The sequence below is a fragment of the Esox lucius genome, chromosome 10 (genome assembly GCF_011004845.1).
Source record: "Esox lucius isolate fEsoLuc1 chromosome 10, fEsoLuc1.pri, whole genome shotgun sequence".
Classification (NCBI taxonomy): Eukaryota; Metazoa; Chordata; class Actinopteri; order Esociformes; family Esocidae; genus Esox; species Esox lucius.
Window position 1 is genome coordinate 27,847,365 of NC_047578.1, and position 16,799 is coordinate 27,864,163.

The following is a 16,799-nucleotide window of genomic DNA, read 5'->3' on the forward strand; positions in this document are numbered from 1 at the left end:
AGAATATCATCAAAAAGTTGATTTATTTCAGTAATTCCATTCAAAAAGTGAAACTTGCATAATGTATACATTCATTCCACACAGACTGATATATATCAAGTGTTTATTTCTTTTAATTGTGATGATTATAACTGACAACTAATGAAAACCCCAAATTCAGTATCTCAGAAAATTAGAATATTGTGAAAGGGTTCAATATTGAAGACACCTGGTGCCACACTCTAATCAGCTAATTAACCCAAAACACCTGCAAATGCCTTTAAATGGTCTCTCAGTCTAGTTCTGTAGGCTACACAATCATGGAGAAGACTGCTGACTTGACAGCTGTCCAAAAGATGACCATCAACACCTTGTGCAAGGAGGGCAAGACACAAAAGGTAATTGCTAAAGAGGCTGGCTGTTCACAGAGCTCTGTGTCCAAGCACATTAATAGAGAGGTGAAGGGAAGGAAAAAATGTGGTAGAAAAAAGTGTACAAGCAGAAGGGATAACCGCACCCTGGAGAGGATTGTGAAACAAAACCCATTCAAAAATGTGGGGGAGATTCACAAAGAGTGGAATGCAGCTGGGGTCAGTGCTTCAAGAACCACCACGCACAGATGTATACAAGACATGGGTTTCAGCTGTCGCATTCCTTGTGTCAAGCCACTCCTGAACAAGACACAGCGTCAGAAGCGTCTCGCCTGGGCTAAAGATAAAAAGGACTGGACAGCTGCTAAGTGGTCCAAAGTTATGTTCCCTGATGAAAGTACATTTTGCCAGGTCCCAGAGTCTGGAGGAAGAGAGGAGAGGCACAGAATCCATGTTGCTTGAAGTCCAGTGTAAAGTTTCCACAGTCAGTAATGGTTTGGGGTGCCATGTCATCTGCTGGTGTTGATCCATTGTGTTTTCTGAGGTCCAAGGTCAACGCAGCCGTCTACCAGGAAGTTTTAGAGCACTTTATGCTTCCTGCTGCTGACCAACTTTATGGAGATGCAGATATCATTTTCCAACAGGACATGGCACATGCACACAGTGCCAAAGCTGCCAGTACCTGGTTTAAGGACCATGGTATCCCTGTTGTTAATTGGCCAGCCAACTCGCCTGACCTTAACACTATAGAAAATATATGAGGTATTGTGAAGAGGAAGATGCGATACCCCAGACCCAACAATGCAGTAGAGCTGAAAGCCACTACCAGAGCAACCTGGGCTCTCATAACACTTGAGCAGTGCCACAGACTGATCAACTCCATGCCATGCCGCATTGCTGCAGTAATTCAGGCAAAAGGAGCCCCAACTAAGTATTGAGTGCTGTACATGGTCATACTTTTCATGTTCATACTTTTCAGTTGGCCAACATTTCTAAAAATCATTTTTTTGTATTGGTCTTAAGTAATATTCATATTTTCAGAGATGCTGAATTTGGGATTTTCATTAGTTGTCGGTTATAATCATCACAATTAAAAGAAATAAACCTTTGAAAGATATCAGTCTGTGTGTAATGAATGAATATAATATACAAGTTTCACTTTTTGAATGGAATTACTGACATAAATCAACTTCTTGATGATATTCTAATTTTATGACCAACACCTGTATTTCACCTTTTATTCTGAAATGTATTTAAAATGTATACATACATTTATCTTTATTAAAAATTAATTTCACCTTTGTGATGTCAATTGACAATGTATCGACACTCGGAGAAAGGAACACAGAGACAAAAAGTTCTCTTGGCACATTGAGTTTTATTAACTATTATGCAAATATGAGAGACGCATCAAACGCTTACAGACATAATCATCCGAGGAGTCTCTAACTTCATACATGAACAATCCGTATTTATTACATAGAAAAAGGGGTGTGGTAAGTTGTTGCCCATCGGTCTCATGTCAATCAAACACATGCCCTTTGTTCTATCACATGTCCTGGGCTTGACACAAGGGACATGGTGTCTTCCCTCATGTGGTTAACTTCCTCAACCCTTAAGGGAAACTTAAAGCATCTAGACAACCTACAGGTCGGCAGATGATTAACCCTACAACCTACTGTGTCCAATCAAGAATGACCCCTAAGACATATACCAGATCCCTCTCTCCTACGTTCCTAAAGAACAGAAAGGACTGACACCCTTCTTTGTCTAGGCAGTAGGACATGGCCCAAATACCTAATAATCCTCTGATATTATACAGACATGTGTGTCACAATCAAAGTAAAGATGTACACACCAGCCAATAGAAAGACGGACATTTCTCAAATGTACTTTAGTTCAAAATTTCCTGCTATCAAAATGTATTTCAGCTTTTATTCTGAAATGTATTTGAAAATGTATAAATGTATTTCACTGTCAAAATTGCTCTCATTAGGGGTCCAAGCAGTGAAGCTGCGGGAACCCTATTGTAATTGTTCGTTTTCTACAATAACATATTTTTGCTATTGTAGTGAAAATTCAAAAACTATATGTTTATAATTTAATATATTTTCACTAACGCTAGATGTATTTTACAAAGTTCGTTCCCATCAGTTTACTGACGTAGTTTCATTACTTTTCTCTCCCTCGGTTGTGCTGTTTCCAATGCAACTCATACAGTGTATGTTTTACATACAGTGGGAAGAACAAGTATTTGATACACTGCCGATTTTGCAGGTTTTCCCACTTACAAAGCATGTAGAAGTCTGTAATTTTTACCATAGTTACAGTTCAACTGTGAGTGTTGGAATCTAAAACAAAAATCCAGAAAATCACATTGTTTAGATTTTTAAGTAATGAATTTGCATTTTATTGCATGACATAAGTATTTGACACATCAGAAAAGCAGAAATTAATATTTGCTACAGAAACCTTTGCAATTACAGATATCATACGTTTCCTGTAGTTCTTGACCAGGTTTGCACACACTGCAGCAGAGATTTTGGCCCACTCCTCCATACAGACCTTCAGGTTTCGAGGGCTGTCGCTGGGCAATATGGACATTCAGCTCCTTCCAAAGATTTTCTATTGGGTTCAGGTCTGGAGACTGGCTAGGCCACTCCAGGACCTTGAGATGCTTCTTACGGAGCCACTCCTTAGTTGTGTTGTCAGACCCAGTCATGCTGGAAGACCCAGTCATGACCCATCTTCAATGCTCTTACTGAGGTAAGGAGGTTGTTGGCCAAGATCTCGCGATACATGGCCCCATCCATCCTCCCCTCAATACGGTGCAGTCATCCTGTCCCCTTGGCAGAAAAGCATCCCCAAAGAATAATATTTCCACCTCCATGCATTACGGTTGGGATTCTTGGGGTTGTACACATCCTTCTTCTTCCTCCAAACACGGCGAGTGGAGTTTAGACCAAAAAGCTCTATTTTTGTCTCATCAGACCACATGACTTTCTCCCATTCCTCCTCTGGATCATCCAGATGGTCATTGGCAAACTTCAGATGGGCCTGGACAAGCGCTGGCTTGAGCAGGGGGATCTTGCGTGCGCTGCAGGATTTTAATCCATGACGGCGTAGTGTGTTACTAATGGTTTTCTTTGAGACTGTGGTCCCTGCCCTCTTCAGGTCATTGAACAGGTCCTGCCGTGTAGTTCTGGGCTGATCCCTCACCTTCCTCATGATCATTGATGCCCCACAAGTTGGGATCTTGCATGGAGCCCCAGACCGAGGGAGAATTTGAACATCTTGAACCTCTTCCATTTTCTAATAATTGTGCCAACAGTGTTTGCCTTCTCACCAAGCTGCATGCCTATAGTCCTGTAGCCCATCCCAGCCTTGTGCAGGTCTACAATTTTATCCCTGATGTCCTTACACAGCTCTCTGGTCTTGACCATTGTGAAGAGGTTGGAGTCTGTTTGATTGAGTGTGTGGACAAGTGTCTTTTATACAGGTAATGAGTTCAAACAGGTGCACTTAATACAGGTAATGAGTGGAGAACAGGAGGACTTCTTGAATAATACATAACAGGTCTGTGAGAGCCAGAATTCTTACTGGTTGGTAGGTGATCAAATACTTATGTCATGCAATAAAATGCAAATTAATTATAAAAAAATCATACAATGTGACACCGAGGCGTTCCCAGGCCAGCCGGGAGACATAGTCCCTCCAGCGTGTCCTTCCCCGGGGTCTCCTCCCGGTGGGACAGGCCCGGAACACCTTCCCGGGAAGGCATTCAGGAAGCATCCGGAACAGATGCCCAAGCCACCTCAGCTGACCCCTCTCGATGTGGAGGAGTAGCGGCTCTACTCTGTGCTCCTCCCGGGTGACCGAGCTTCTCACCCTATCTCTAAGGGATCGCCCAGCCACCCTGCGGAGAAAGCTAATTTCAGCCGCCTGTATCCGGGATCTTGTCCTTTCGGTCATGACCCAAAGCTCATGACCATAGGTGAGAGTAGGAGCGTAGATTGACCTGTAAATTGAGGGCTTCGCCTTGTGACTCAGCTCTTTCTTCACAACGACAAACTGATACATCGACCGCATTACTGCAGAAGCTGCACCGATCCGTCTGTCAATCTCCCGTTCCATCCTTACCTCACTCGTGAACAAGACCCCTAGATACTTGAACTCCTCCACTTGAGGCAGGCACTCTCCACCAACCTGAAGTGGGCAAGCCACCCTTTTCCGACTGAGGACCATGGCCTTAGATTTGGAGGTACTGATTTTCATCCCCACCGCTTCACACTTGGCTGCAAACCGTGCCAGTGCATGCTGAAGGTCCTGGTTTGAAGGGGCCAACATGACAGCATCATCTGCAAAGAGCAGAGACGAAATTGTGTGGTCCCCAAATCTGACACCCTCCGGCCCCTGGCTGCGCCTAGAAATTCTGTCCACAAAAATTACAAACAGAACCCTGCCGGAGTCCAACATGCACTGGGAACAAGTCTGACTTACTGCTCCTGCTTCGGTCATACATGGACCTGACAGCCCTTAGCAAAGGACCCAGGACCCCATATTCTCGAAGCACCCTCCACAGGATGCCGCGAGGGACACAGTCGAATGCCTTCTCCAAATCCACAAAACACATGTGGATTGGTTGGGCAAACTCCCATGAACCCTCCAGCACCCCGTAGAGGGTATAGAGCTGGTCCAGTGTTCCGGCCCGGACGAAAACCACACTGATCCTCCTGAATCCAAGGTTCTACTATCGGCCGTATTCTCCTCTCCAGTACCCTGGCATAGACTTTCCCAGGGAGGCTGAGAAGTGTGATCCCCCTATAGTTGGAACACACCCTCCGGTCCCCCTTCTTAAAAAGAGGGACCACCACCCCGGTCTGCCATCCCAGAGGCACTGTCCCTGACCGCCACGCGATGTTGCACAGGCGTGTCAACCAAGACAGCCCCAAAACATCCAGAGACTTGAGGTACTCAGGGCGGATCTCATCCACCCCCGGTGCCTTGCCACCGAGGAGTTTCTTGACTACCTCTGTGACTTCAGCCCGGGTGATGGACGAGTCCACCTCTGAGCCCTCATCCTCTGCTTCCTCAATGGAAGACGTGACGGCGGGATTGAGGAGATCCTTGAAGTACTCCTTCCACCGCCCGACAACATCCCCAGTTGAGGTCAACAGCTGCCCACCTCTACTGTAAACAGCGTTGGTAGGGCACTGTTTCCCTCTCCTGAGGCGCCGGACAATTTGCCAGAATCTCTTCGAGGCCAGCCGATAGTCCTTCTCCATGGCCTCACCGAACTCCTCCCAGGCCCAAGTCAGCTGCCTCAGGAGTCCCACAAGCCAACCAGGCCTGATAGGACTCCTTCTTCAGCTTGATGGCATCCCTTACTTCCGGTGTCCACCACCGGGTTCGGGGATTGCCGCCTCGACAGGCACCGGAGACCTTATGGCCACAGTTCCGAGCAGCCGCTTCGACAATGGCGGTGGAGAACATGGTCCACTCAGACTCAATATCTCCAGCCTCCCTCGGGACCAGAAGCTCTGCCGGGGGTGGGAGTTAAAGATCTCTCTGACAGGAGAGTCGGCCAGACGTTCCCAGCAGATCCTTACAGTACGCTTGGGTCTGCCGAGTCTGTCCAGCTTCCTCCCCCGCCATCGGATCCAACTCACCACCAGGTGGTGATCAGCTGACAGCTCCACCCCTCTCTTCACTCGAGTGTCCAAGACATACGGCCGCAGGTCAGATGAAACGACAACAAAGTCGATCATCGACCTACGGCCTAGGGTGTCCTGGTGCCACGTGCACTGATGGACACCCTTATGCTTGAACATGGTGTTTGTTATGGACAAACTGTGACTAGCACAGAAGTCCAATAACTGAACACCACTCGGGTTCAGATCAGGGGGGCCGTTCCTCCCAATCACGACCATCCAGGTGTCACTGTCGTTGCCCACATGGGCGTTGAAGTCCCCCAGTAGAACGATGGAGTCCCCAGTCGGAGCACTTTCCAGCACCCCTCCCAGAGACTCCAAGAAGGTTGTGTACTCTGAACTGCCGTTCGGCCCGTAGGCATAAACAACAGTGAGAGACCTATCTCCGACCCATAGGCGCAGGGAAATTACCCTCTTGTTCACCGGGGTAAACTCCAACACATGGCGGCAGAGCTGGGGAGCTATGAGCAAACCCACACCAGCCTGCCACCTCTCACCATGGGCAACTCCAGAGTGGTGAAGAGTCCATCCTCTCTCAAGGAGTGTGGTTCCAGAGACAAAGCCATGCGTAGAGGTGATCCCGACTACCTCTAGTCGGAACCTCTCAACCTCACGCACGATCTCAGGCTCCTTCCCCGCCAGCAAGGTGACGTTCCACGTCCCTAGAGCTAGTTTCCGTGTCCAGGGATCGGTTTGTCGAGACCCTTGCCTTCGACTGCTGCCCGATCCTCTCCGCACCGACCCCTTATGGTCCCTCCTGTAGGTGGTGAGCCCACGGGAAGGCGGCCCCACGTCGCTCCTTCGGGCTGAGCCCGGCCGGACCCCGTGGGGAAATCCCCAGCCACCAGGCGCTCGCATACGAGCCCCAACCCCGGGTCTGGCTCCAAGGTGGGGCCCCGGCTGCGCCATGCCGGGCGACGTCACAGTCCTCAAAATGTTTTTTATCATTAAAGGGTTTTGAACCGCTCTTAGTCTGACCTGTCGCCTAGGACCTGTTTGCCTTGGGAGACCCTTCCAGGGGCATATAGCCCCAGACAACATAGCTCCTAGGGTCACTCGGGTACTCAAACCCCTCCACCACATTAAGGTGGCAGTTCATGTAGGGGCAGTTGAAGTGTAGTTGAAGTGTACCTATGATAAAAAAATTACAGACCTCTACATGCTTTCTAAGTAGGAAAACCTGGAAAATCGTCAGTGTATCAAATACTTGTTCTACCCACTGTAAATCAGAGCTTTTATCCAATCAGATTTTCCATATGTGCTGTCTCCGGGTGAAAATCTATCCTGATACCTATAGAATTTTGAGTTAATCCCATCTTCTGTTGAAGCAAATAGGGAGGAGGTTGTTGATTTTCATATTCTTCAACCAATCAAATTTCGAGTTCGCCATCATGTGATTGTTCTTTGGCACGTAGCAGTCTCCCAGTTTACCTGTGTTCGCATTTTTCAGGTGGTGTGATCGGAGAGCCAGCTTCCTAACTGAGATAAAACAAGTTAGAACGTAATGTAGGAACATCTAAGATTCATTTTAACTTTCTTTAGTGAGATTTAGATTGTTAGATGTAGTGCTTTACGATAGATCTTTTGTTTAGATTTTTACTGAGCCCTGTTGTCTTTTTAACGTACAATGGAGGAGAAGAAATGCATTTGGTGGTGGATTTATTGGCTAAGACTTTTTCGGGAAAACATGGAAATTGTGAGGAAGGCGTTGACCAAACCCCTAACTAGCAACCGTTCAGGGTTAGGAGGTTGTAGATGCAGTGCTTTTATGTTAGATTTGTACTGCGCCCAGTTGATTCTCAACATACAAAGAAATTGATTTGTTGGCGGATTTACTGGCAAAGCTTTATTTGAGAAAACATGGAAATTGCAAAGAACCAACTGTATCAGTCAGGGAAAGGAGTTGTGTGAAAGGATTTGTGTTGCACTTTCAAACGATCAACTAAGAAAAGTACACCTGGCTTACAGCCTTGAAGGAACATTGTTATTGTGTGTACTTTTGTATTTCTTTGGTACCTGTAATATCAATGACTTGGGCTTTGCAATGTCTATTTATGTTGCTACGTCCTGTCATACTGCACATACTGCAAAATATCTTTGATGGTTTCATTCGCCATGTATTCGTGTTTCTGTAATTACTAGTCATGTAAGCCTCTTGTTAAATCACTTTATTCCACTGTCACTGTGAATATGTTTATGTCGAATTAAAATAGCCTAATTGCCCATAGGATTAGGCAGCCGTACATGCTAGGAATATTAGCTTTGTGTCCATCGTGCTGAAGTTACTAATCATTTTTGGAAAGGATAAAGTGCCCCACTTTGGAAATCAAATGCCCGTCCAACACGTTTGGTTTGGTTACTGACCTTTATACACTTGACTGGTATGCAGGTTAGGACTGTAACCAGCTAATAGTTTGTTTTAACCAGCAAGGTAGTAGATAAATGTAGCAGCCATGTACTAAAGTTATGCAGCGGCTGATGACTTTCAAGAAGGGATGATTACTTTGTCAATTAAATTACGCTATTGGGCTTAGAAAATACACTGACCTGCGGATATAGGGGTATACCATATTGATTCTAGTTAGAAAATGTTTAGCTTCGATTTCGAACTGTGAAATTGAAGAGGAGTTTGCAAATTCTGTGATTAAGTATCCGCATGCCATTGATTGTGGCTAGCTGTTACTACCTCCACGATATCCATGCAACCGATTGTGTACCGTTCATGTAAAGGAGTTAGCATTAAACAAATTGCACTCATTAAATCGTTAAAAACCACTATAGTGCTCTATACTTGCAGGCCTATTATTTATTTAACTTCGGTAGCAACAGTAACACTCCACATTAGAGATTAGTCAGCAACAATAAGACTTGCGATTTTCATGTGTTGGCTTCAAAATGAAGGTCTGTGATGTGTCTGTAATTTGTGTTGTGTAGGCTACATTTTCAAAGGAAAGACTATGTGGGGGAAATTATAAATGAAACAAAATGCCAATTTCAATAAAACTTTACATAGGTTAAAGAATATTATAAGGTGGAGCACAGAAGAAATGGTTGAAGCTAATATAAGCTAATTTAGAGAGCATGGGCCTCCTAAGCCCAGGGCTAAGCAAGTGTTCACACTTGTTTAACTCTGGGTGAACACAGGCTAAGCTAAGCCAGGGCCAGTCTTAGCCTGGAACAATGCAGTGTGTAAAGGCCTTATTTTCCATCCCCCCATTCTAATGTACATGGGATACTTTTTGCTGAAACATTCACAGCAGTACTGAAGAGTTTATTGTACAAAATACACAGGAGAGTTTGCAAAATTAGAAATATAAATTGCAATCATGGGGCACTGTGCAACATCCAGGAAAACAATATATTGATGTCCCTATTTAACCCCCAATGAAATACACTATACTGTACATGGAATTTATATTGCCTCATTAGTTAGCAGCTAGTGGCTTTTTTTTTAGGAGTCTACGAGCTAGTTACTCCATCTAAAATGATTCTGATGACATGAACATTATAACTGACAGTTTAGCTATTTTTAATTTGCATTTTAGATATGGTGTTATGAATTCCAGACTCAGTAGCTTATCTGTGCTCAGTAGCTATATTAATTAGCCCAGTAGCTAATTAATATAGGCAAATATTTAGTGGAATGCAATGTTGCCATGATTATAAAATAAACTACCTAGCAGAGTCAAAAAAATTGCTAACATTAACGATAAATGCTATCAACGTTAGCTAGCTAGTAACGTTAGCTAACGGAAATACACTCACCTAAAGGATTATTAGGAACACCATACTAATTGATTGGCATTGATTAAACAAGGTGCTGAAAACATTCTTTAGACATGTTGGCCCATATTGATAGGATAGCATCTTGCAGTTGATGGAGATTTGTGGGATGCACATCCAGGGCACAAAGCACCCGTTCCACCACATCCCAAAGATGCTCTATTGTGTTGAGATCTGGTGACTGTGGGGGGCATTTCAGTACAGTGAACTCATTGTCATGTTCAAGAAACCAATTTGAAATGATTCAAGTTTTGTGACATGGTGCATTATCCTGCTGGAAGTGCCATCAGAGGATGGGTACATGGTGGTCATAAAGGGATGGACATGCTCAGAAACAATGCTCAGGTAGGCCGTGGCATTTAAACGATGCCCAATTGGCACTAAGGGGCCTAAAGTGTGCCAAGAAAACATCCCCCACACCATTACACCACCACCACCAGCCTGCACAGTGGTAACAAGGCATGATGGATCCATGTTCTCATTCTGTTTACGCCAAATTCTGACTCTACCATCTGAATGTCTCAACAGAAATCGAGACTCATCAGACCAGGCAACATTCTTCCAGTCTTCAACTGTCCAATTTTGGTGAGCTCGTGCAAATTGTAGCCTCTTTTTCCTATTTGTAGGAGATGAGTGGTACCCGGTGGGGTCTTCTGCTGTTGTAGCCCATCCGCCTCAAGGTTGTGCGTGTTGTGGCTACACAAATGCTTTGCTGCATACCTCGGTTGTAACAAGTGGTTATTTCAGTCAAAGTTGCTCTTCTATCAGCTTGAATCTGTTGGCCCATTCTCCTCTGACCTCTAGCATCAACAAGGCATTTTCGCCCACAGGACTGCCGCATACTGGATGTTTTTCCCTTTTCACACCATTCTTTGTAAACCCTAGAAATGGTTGTGCGTGAAAATCCCAGTAACTGAGTAGATTGTGAAATACTCAGACCGGCCCACCCCCCTAAATGCATTGAAGCAACTGCCATGTGATTGGTTGATTAGATAATTGCATTAATGAGAAATTTAACAGGTGTTCCTAATAATCCTTTAGGTGAGTGTATATTTAACTAACCTCAGTTTAAGCAGTCTGACATTAGTCCATCTAAAATCCTTTTGGTGACATGAACATTATAACATACGGTTTAGCTAATAATAATTTGACCATTTAGAGATTCAGAAATGACCATTTAGGTGTCATGCTTTCAAGCCTCTGTAGCTAATCTATGCTCGTAATTGCTAGAAAAGCCTCAGTCTAAGCTAGCGTTAGTTACTTTAAATAATTCTGGTGACAAGAACATTATAACTAATGCTTTGGCTATAAAAAAATTGCTTTTGGTAAAGAGCGTGTTGTGTTCATGCCTCAGTAGATAATCCATTCTCAGTATTTAAGTAATTTCAGTTTTCATTTGTTTCTACAATTCCACTTCTGAGGGCTAAAATTATCAATTGCGCCTTTTACTTGTAGACATGGCAGTTAAATAAACATGAAATCTGAGTTGTAATTCAACAGCAGCACATGGGTTTTATGCCCATGCCCTACAAAAGTCAACATATTTCTATAATAAGAATAGGGAGGGTATTTTCCAAATAAATAAAAATCTGGAAAGTTTTTTTTTTTTCTTTCATGCCACCTGTAATCTTTTGTTGATAAAAATAATATGCATACTAAAGTAAACATACCTTTGAAAATGATAATGATTATCTGTTCTGACCCCATCATTATCCTACAACAAGCAAAAGTTGAAATCATTAATATGCTCTGTGCTGGGGAAGACTGACAAACTTCCATTCAGTTACATTTACCATGCGATTAGGGTACATTTATTATATTCTGAAAAATTCAAACAACTTCCTAGTTACATTGTTTGGTGCTTAAGGTGTTGTACTGTTTTGATTTTTGAAGTATCCATATTTATCTGATGCAGAACATTGCATTATAATACCATTTGAGGTAAATGTCCTGAAAACTATTGTGATGTAACGTGCAAGTACATTCAGTTTGGCCAAATAGTGGTGGCATAATAGCCATAACACTATCTATTGATCTTTGCCACTCAGTGAGATTACATTTGGTGCACATGATCTTCAATTAGTGGTGCAAGCAGCAAAGCTGCGGGAACCCTATTGTAATTGTTAGTTTTTTATTATTACTATTATGGGTCCAAGCAGCGAAGCGACCATGTGGTGGGGCTGTTTCGGAACATCTGTTTAAACGCTCAAAAACTGGGCCTACTCTTGGGCTTGCGTGGCCAATCCTTGTCTTGCGCTCTGTTTGCTCGGACCCCTAATTGCTACTTGCAGCTATATTTACAATATGTATTTTGTATAGAAAATACATTACGAAATGTATTTTGAAACCCAATATTCAAATGTATTTTTCAGATACTGTGAAAAAAAAAGATGAAATGTAATTACTGACGTATTGATTATCACATTTAGGTGATAATCATCTTATGGTTACAAATATATTCTAACGTACTATAGAAAATTGGTAAGACCACTACTTGCCCCTCCAAATGAAATAATCCAGTTTAAAGTAGTGGTTAGTGTGCCTGACTGTGGAATATAAGGTTGCAGGTTCAAAACACAATTTCAAACATTTTGACATATATTTACCAAATGTATTCAGGAATATATTTTCCAAATGTGTTTGGAAATATATTTTCCAAATGTATTCAAAAATATATTTAAAATACATTCATTTTCCGTATGGGACGTTATGATAATCTTAGTGCTTTGGGAAACCTAATTTATGCTAGGTCAAATGAAATCACTCAAGCAAATGCAATTACTGTAGCTTTTTCCAGAAAATGGCTCCCCAATCTGTCAGCGACAGTTGCTTGATGACTGTACAATACCTGGGGAACAACCACACAAAATGGGGCTATTAAGTATATTTGAGAAATGCTGAGAAATGTGCATAACTTTATTATTTAATTATATCAACTAGCATATCAAAGGTTGGCTCAACATATTAAAAAACATAATAAGGATTTAACATGCCATTAACAACACTGGACATTTAAGTACTTGTGAAACATTGCCAGGTCTGTGCTGTGGCCTATTCATCTGAAAGATGGCATAAGAGTTCATTAACAGAGTGCATGTAATATTCTCAATAGTTACGGAGACACACATGATCACGGAAAGAACTTTACTGCGCATAGCCAGCTAGCAACAGTTGTTTATAGTTGAAATAAAACATGTCACAAAATGTGTAATTATGTCTAATTAACTTAGTTACATTAGTTACTGTAACATACCTTACTTACTTTTTGTAACAACACTTGCCTTAGTAATGAACTTGTTGGCAATTCGAAGAGTGAAAACAAGAATGATGTTCCAATCCTCCAGTAGTGTTCCAGAGCCTCAAGGAATCTACACCAAGGCACATTGAAGCAGTTCTGACTGCTCATGGTGGCCCAACACTTTACTGGGACACTTTGTTAGGTTTTTTGTCACTGATTTATAGAATGCAATGTCATTACCCGCTCGTTCTAAAACTTTCTGCCTAATCAGCGAAGGATTTTGATGTTGAAGTCTTATTGAAAGGAGTCTCATCAAAGGGAGTTTTTTTTTTCTTAAGTTTGAGAAAGAAGGGCCTAAATCTGTGTTTCTTGTTTGCATACTTTCGCGTCTGTAGTCAAAAAAGCATTGCATGCTCTGAAAGCTGACCATACATATTTTTAACCCTTTAGTCTGGGACAATAACATATTATTACACAATACTTTCCCCAACATTTCCCAAAGCTACTCAGAAAATGTGTAACAAATATAATGAGAACAGAGGAAATGATCTTAGTTGTAATAATTTGGCTTGCTTCCCCCGGTTATATCAGCAAAGGCACATCCACTATTATTAATTAATCCTGGTACAGAATTCATATGAGAATATCCATATTTGATTCAAAAAGGCTAAAATTCCAAATACTGAAATATCTTTTGGATTACATGTGACATTGGATCAATACCACAAGGACTTGTTTCACTGTTTATTTTGTAGCCATATGCCCTATTCCCAGGCTAAACTGGTTTTAACAGACCAAGTAAAAGTATTGAAAAGGTAAGGAAGGGTGAAGTATATAAAGAGGCTTGTCCTGCTTTTAGTTGTGTGTAGCCAACCGGATAAACAGACATGAAGGCCCTGATTATTTTGGCTTTGGTCGGAGCAGCATGTAAGAAAAAGCTTTATTAAGGAAAGCTGAATGACGTTCAGTACAGGGAGCCAACCCTTGTAAACAAACTTTAGAAATGTTTTCTTTATTAATGAATGGATCAATTATCTTACATTTCTAAAACTGTGTAATTTATATACTAAACTGTGTAATTTAACTATAATTTTCCTCAGTCGCTGCCTTGGTGGAGGAGAGCGATGAGAAGATTGTTGGAGGGTTTGAGTGTCCTTCCCACTCCGTGCCCTACCAGGTGTCCCTGAACATTGGCTACCATTTCTGTGGCGGCTCCCTGATCTCCAGCCTGTGGGTGGTGTCCGCTTCACACTGCTACAAGACGTAAGTGCTGAAAAGCCTTTATTAAGCAAGCCTATTTGATGAAGGAGTAAGAGTTTAGGGCACAATTAGTAGAAGCCACAGTATTTTCTGGTAAGATGATCACATGGTTAGGAAAATCGCCCCTGTAATAGGTTATATAATAATTTTAAAAAGTAGGTCAAGTGTTTGACTGAAACATAATATATGGCAATACATGTTAACATATTATGTTCCTTATGAAAGGGATTTTATTCTTAATTTCTTTGCATAGGAAAATGATTTGTTCTGGTGGTCTTTACTATGTATGTTACTTCTCATTTACTATAACATGAAGAACTTCTTAAAATGTTCTTCTGTTCCTTAGTTCCATTCAGGTTCGTCTGGGCGAGCACAACATCGAGCAGAATGAGGGTACTGAGCAGTGGATCAACTCTGCCAAGATAATCAGACACCCCAACTACAACAGCTACAACCTGGACAATGACATCATGCTGATCAAGCTGAGCAAGCCTGCTACTCTCAACAGGTGATTTATGAAACATGTAGTACACAAGTAATTTTTTATAGTTAATTAGCTTTTTCAGAAAGACTTACAGGAGCAAATAGGGTGCATTGTTGGTTCTGTGAATCAAACCAGCAAATTTTTGGTTACTGGCCCAATATACTTACCACTAGACTGCCTTATGTTTTTCACCCTTTGATAAGTGGATAAATGTTTTTTTAAATAAACCATCTATATTACATTTTGCTCATGGATTTCAGGTTGTAATGACAGCTGCTGTGTGGGTATAATAATGCTAACTTGAACTCAACAGCTATGTCCAGACTGTGGCCCTGCCCACACGCTGTCCCCAAGCAGACGAAATGTGTTTGGTGTCAGGCTGGGGCAACACCATTACCAATGGAAGTAAGTCAAAATCTGTTAGCTAAAGCATCATGGAAGTTTCCTCTGACCATTTGCCCAGGATCAGACTACCCAACCCTAAATACAAAACCATAAACCTTTCAGCAACTAATGCACCAGTACCACTATTGTTTTCATTATGAAGAATCTGAAAACTACAGGAAGGTGGAATGTGTCGTTTGGTGTAGTTAATAATTTCTTTCTTTGATGTAACAATGTACTTTTGAAGAGTATGCTTTAGTGGTTTTTATGATACATTTCAAACCTAAAAGGTGTCGGGCTGGCTTGAATGCACATGCATGTTGAATGAGATCACATTTATTAATCTTTTTCTTCTCTTCTAGACAACTACCCTGCTAGGCTGCAGTGCCTGTGGCAGCCCATTATCGATCGCAGAATCTGTCAGAATGCCTACCCCCAGCTGTTCACCGAGAACATGGAATGTTCTGGATTCATGCAAGGAGGAGCCAGCAGCTGCCAGGTTGGTCTGCCTGAACACCTAAGAAAATGGGGTTGAGAGTGACTTTTTGACAAAATGAAAACAATAATCAGGTTTGGCTCCACTTGTTGAAGCAAATGTGTTTGGAAGAGCTTTTGGGTGTTCTAAAAGTTGCCATTCTGGCAGAACCTTTCTAGTTCAATTTTATTTTTTCAGGAACCCATCTGAAAAGCTTATTGGAGACATGGCTTTAGGATTTTACCATCTGTTAGAATAAATGTAATTAATGTTCATTATGTCGCATTTCTACACTGTAAATTAACATGTTGCTTCAATATGTTTGCACATTGTACCTTATTTTCTAATAGAAACATTGCTGATTACCTATAGTGTAAATCATTTCAAGTTTGTAATTTGTAAAGGTTCTTCAGAAACCCTGTTTGCCTCAATTACCCTAAATAAGTGTGTTCAACCTAATATGTCATAATAATATAACAGATGAACAGGAATTACATTCACTTATTCTGAGAGTACAGTCTTTACTATCTTGTACTCAGTCATACAGTATTTTGTTTCCTGAGAACATCAGTTTCATCCCAAATTTGTTATCTCTCTGTTTGTGTGCACGCAGGGAGATTCCGGTGGCCCACTGGTATGTAACGGTCAGCTACAGGGTGTTGTATCCTGGGGTTACAACTGTGCCCAAGTTGGACATCCCAGCGTCTATGCCCGTGTCTGCCGATACAATAGCTGGATCAGCGGTGTCATGAGCAGCAACTAAATCCTCACACACTCACTTACTCACCAAAGGTGCTGTACAGATCACATAGTCGTTCAAGGTAACAACAACAACAATAATTTCTCTCTTTGAGTAAAAAGTGGACCAGTTTGGATACTGTGTACCACTGCACAGACTGTCAGTAATATGCAGTTTGCAACAAACACTTAACATAATTGGTACTATACCCCACCTATAGAGTAACCTATGCAAAGAGTCGTATTGGCTACAGTACATCAATAAAATACAATACATATCTATTGTTTTTATCCTTTGTTGTCCATATGTCTCAAACTGGTAATCACCATGTGTGCATCTTGTTGTTGTTTGTGAAAATAAAAACAAAACACTTTT

The 16,799-nt window shown here is 42.1% G+C and overlaps 1 protein-coding gene across 1 annotated transcript; it reads left to right on the forward strand.

Annotated features, from left to right (window-relative positions):
- Positions 1–13,931: 13,931 nt before the first annotated feature.
- On the forward strand, positions 13,932–16,799 carry LOC105009768 (trypsin-3). The gene is made up of 6 exons (XM_010869200.3): positions 13,932–14,009; positions 14,183–14,345; positions 14,689–14,850; positions 15,140–15,231; positions 15,573–15,709; positions 16,299–16,799. The coding sequence occupies exons 1-6, from the start codon at positions 13,970–13,972 to the stop codon at positions 16,446–16,448; spliced, it is 744 nt and encodes a 247-aa protein (XP_010867502.2). The 5' UTR covers positions 13,932–13,969; the 3' UTR covers positions 16,449–16,799.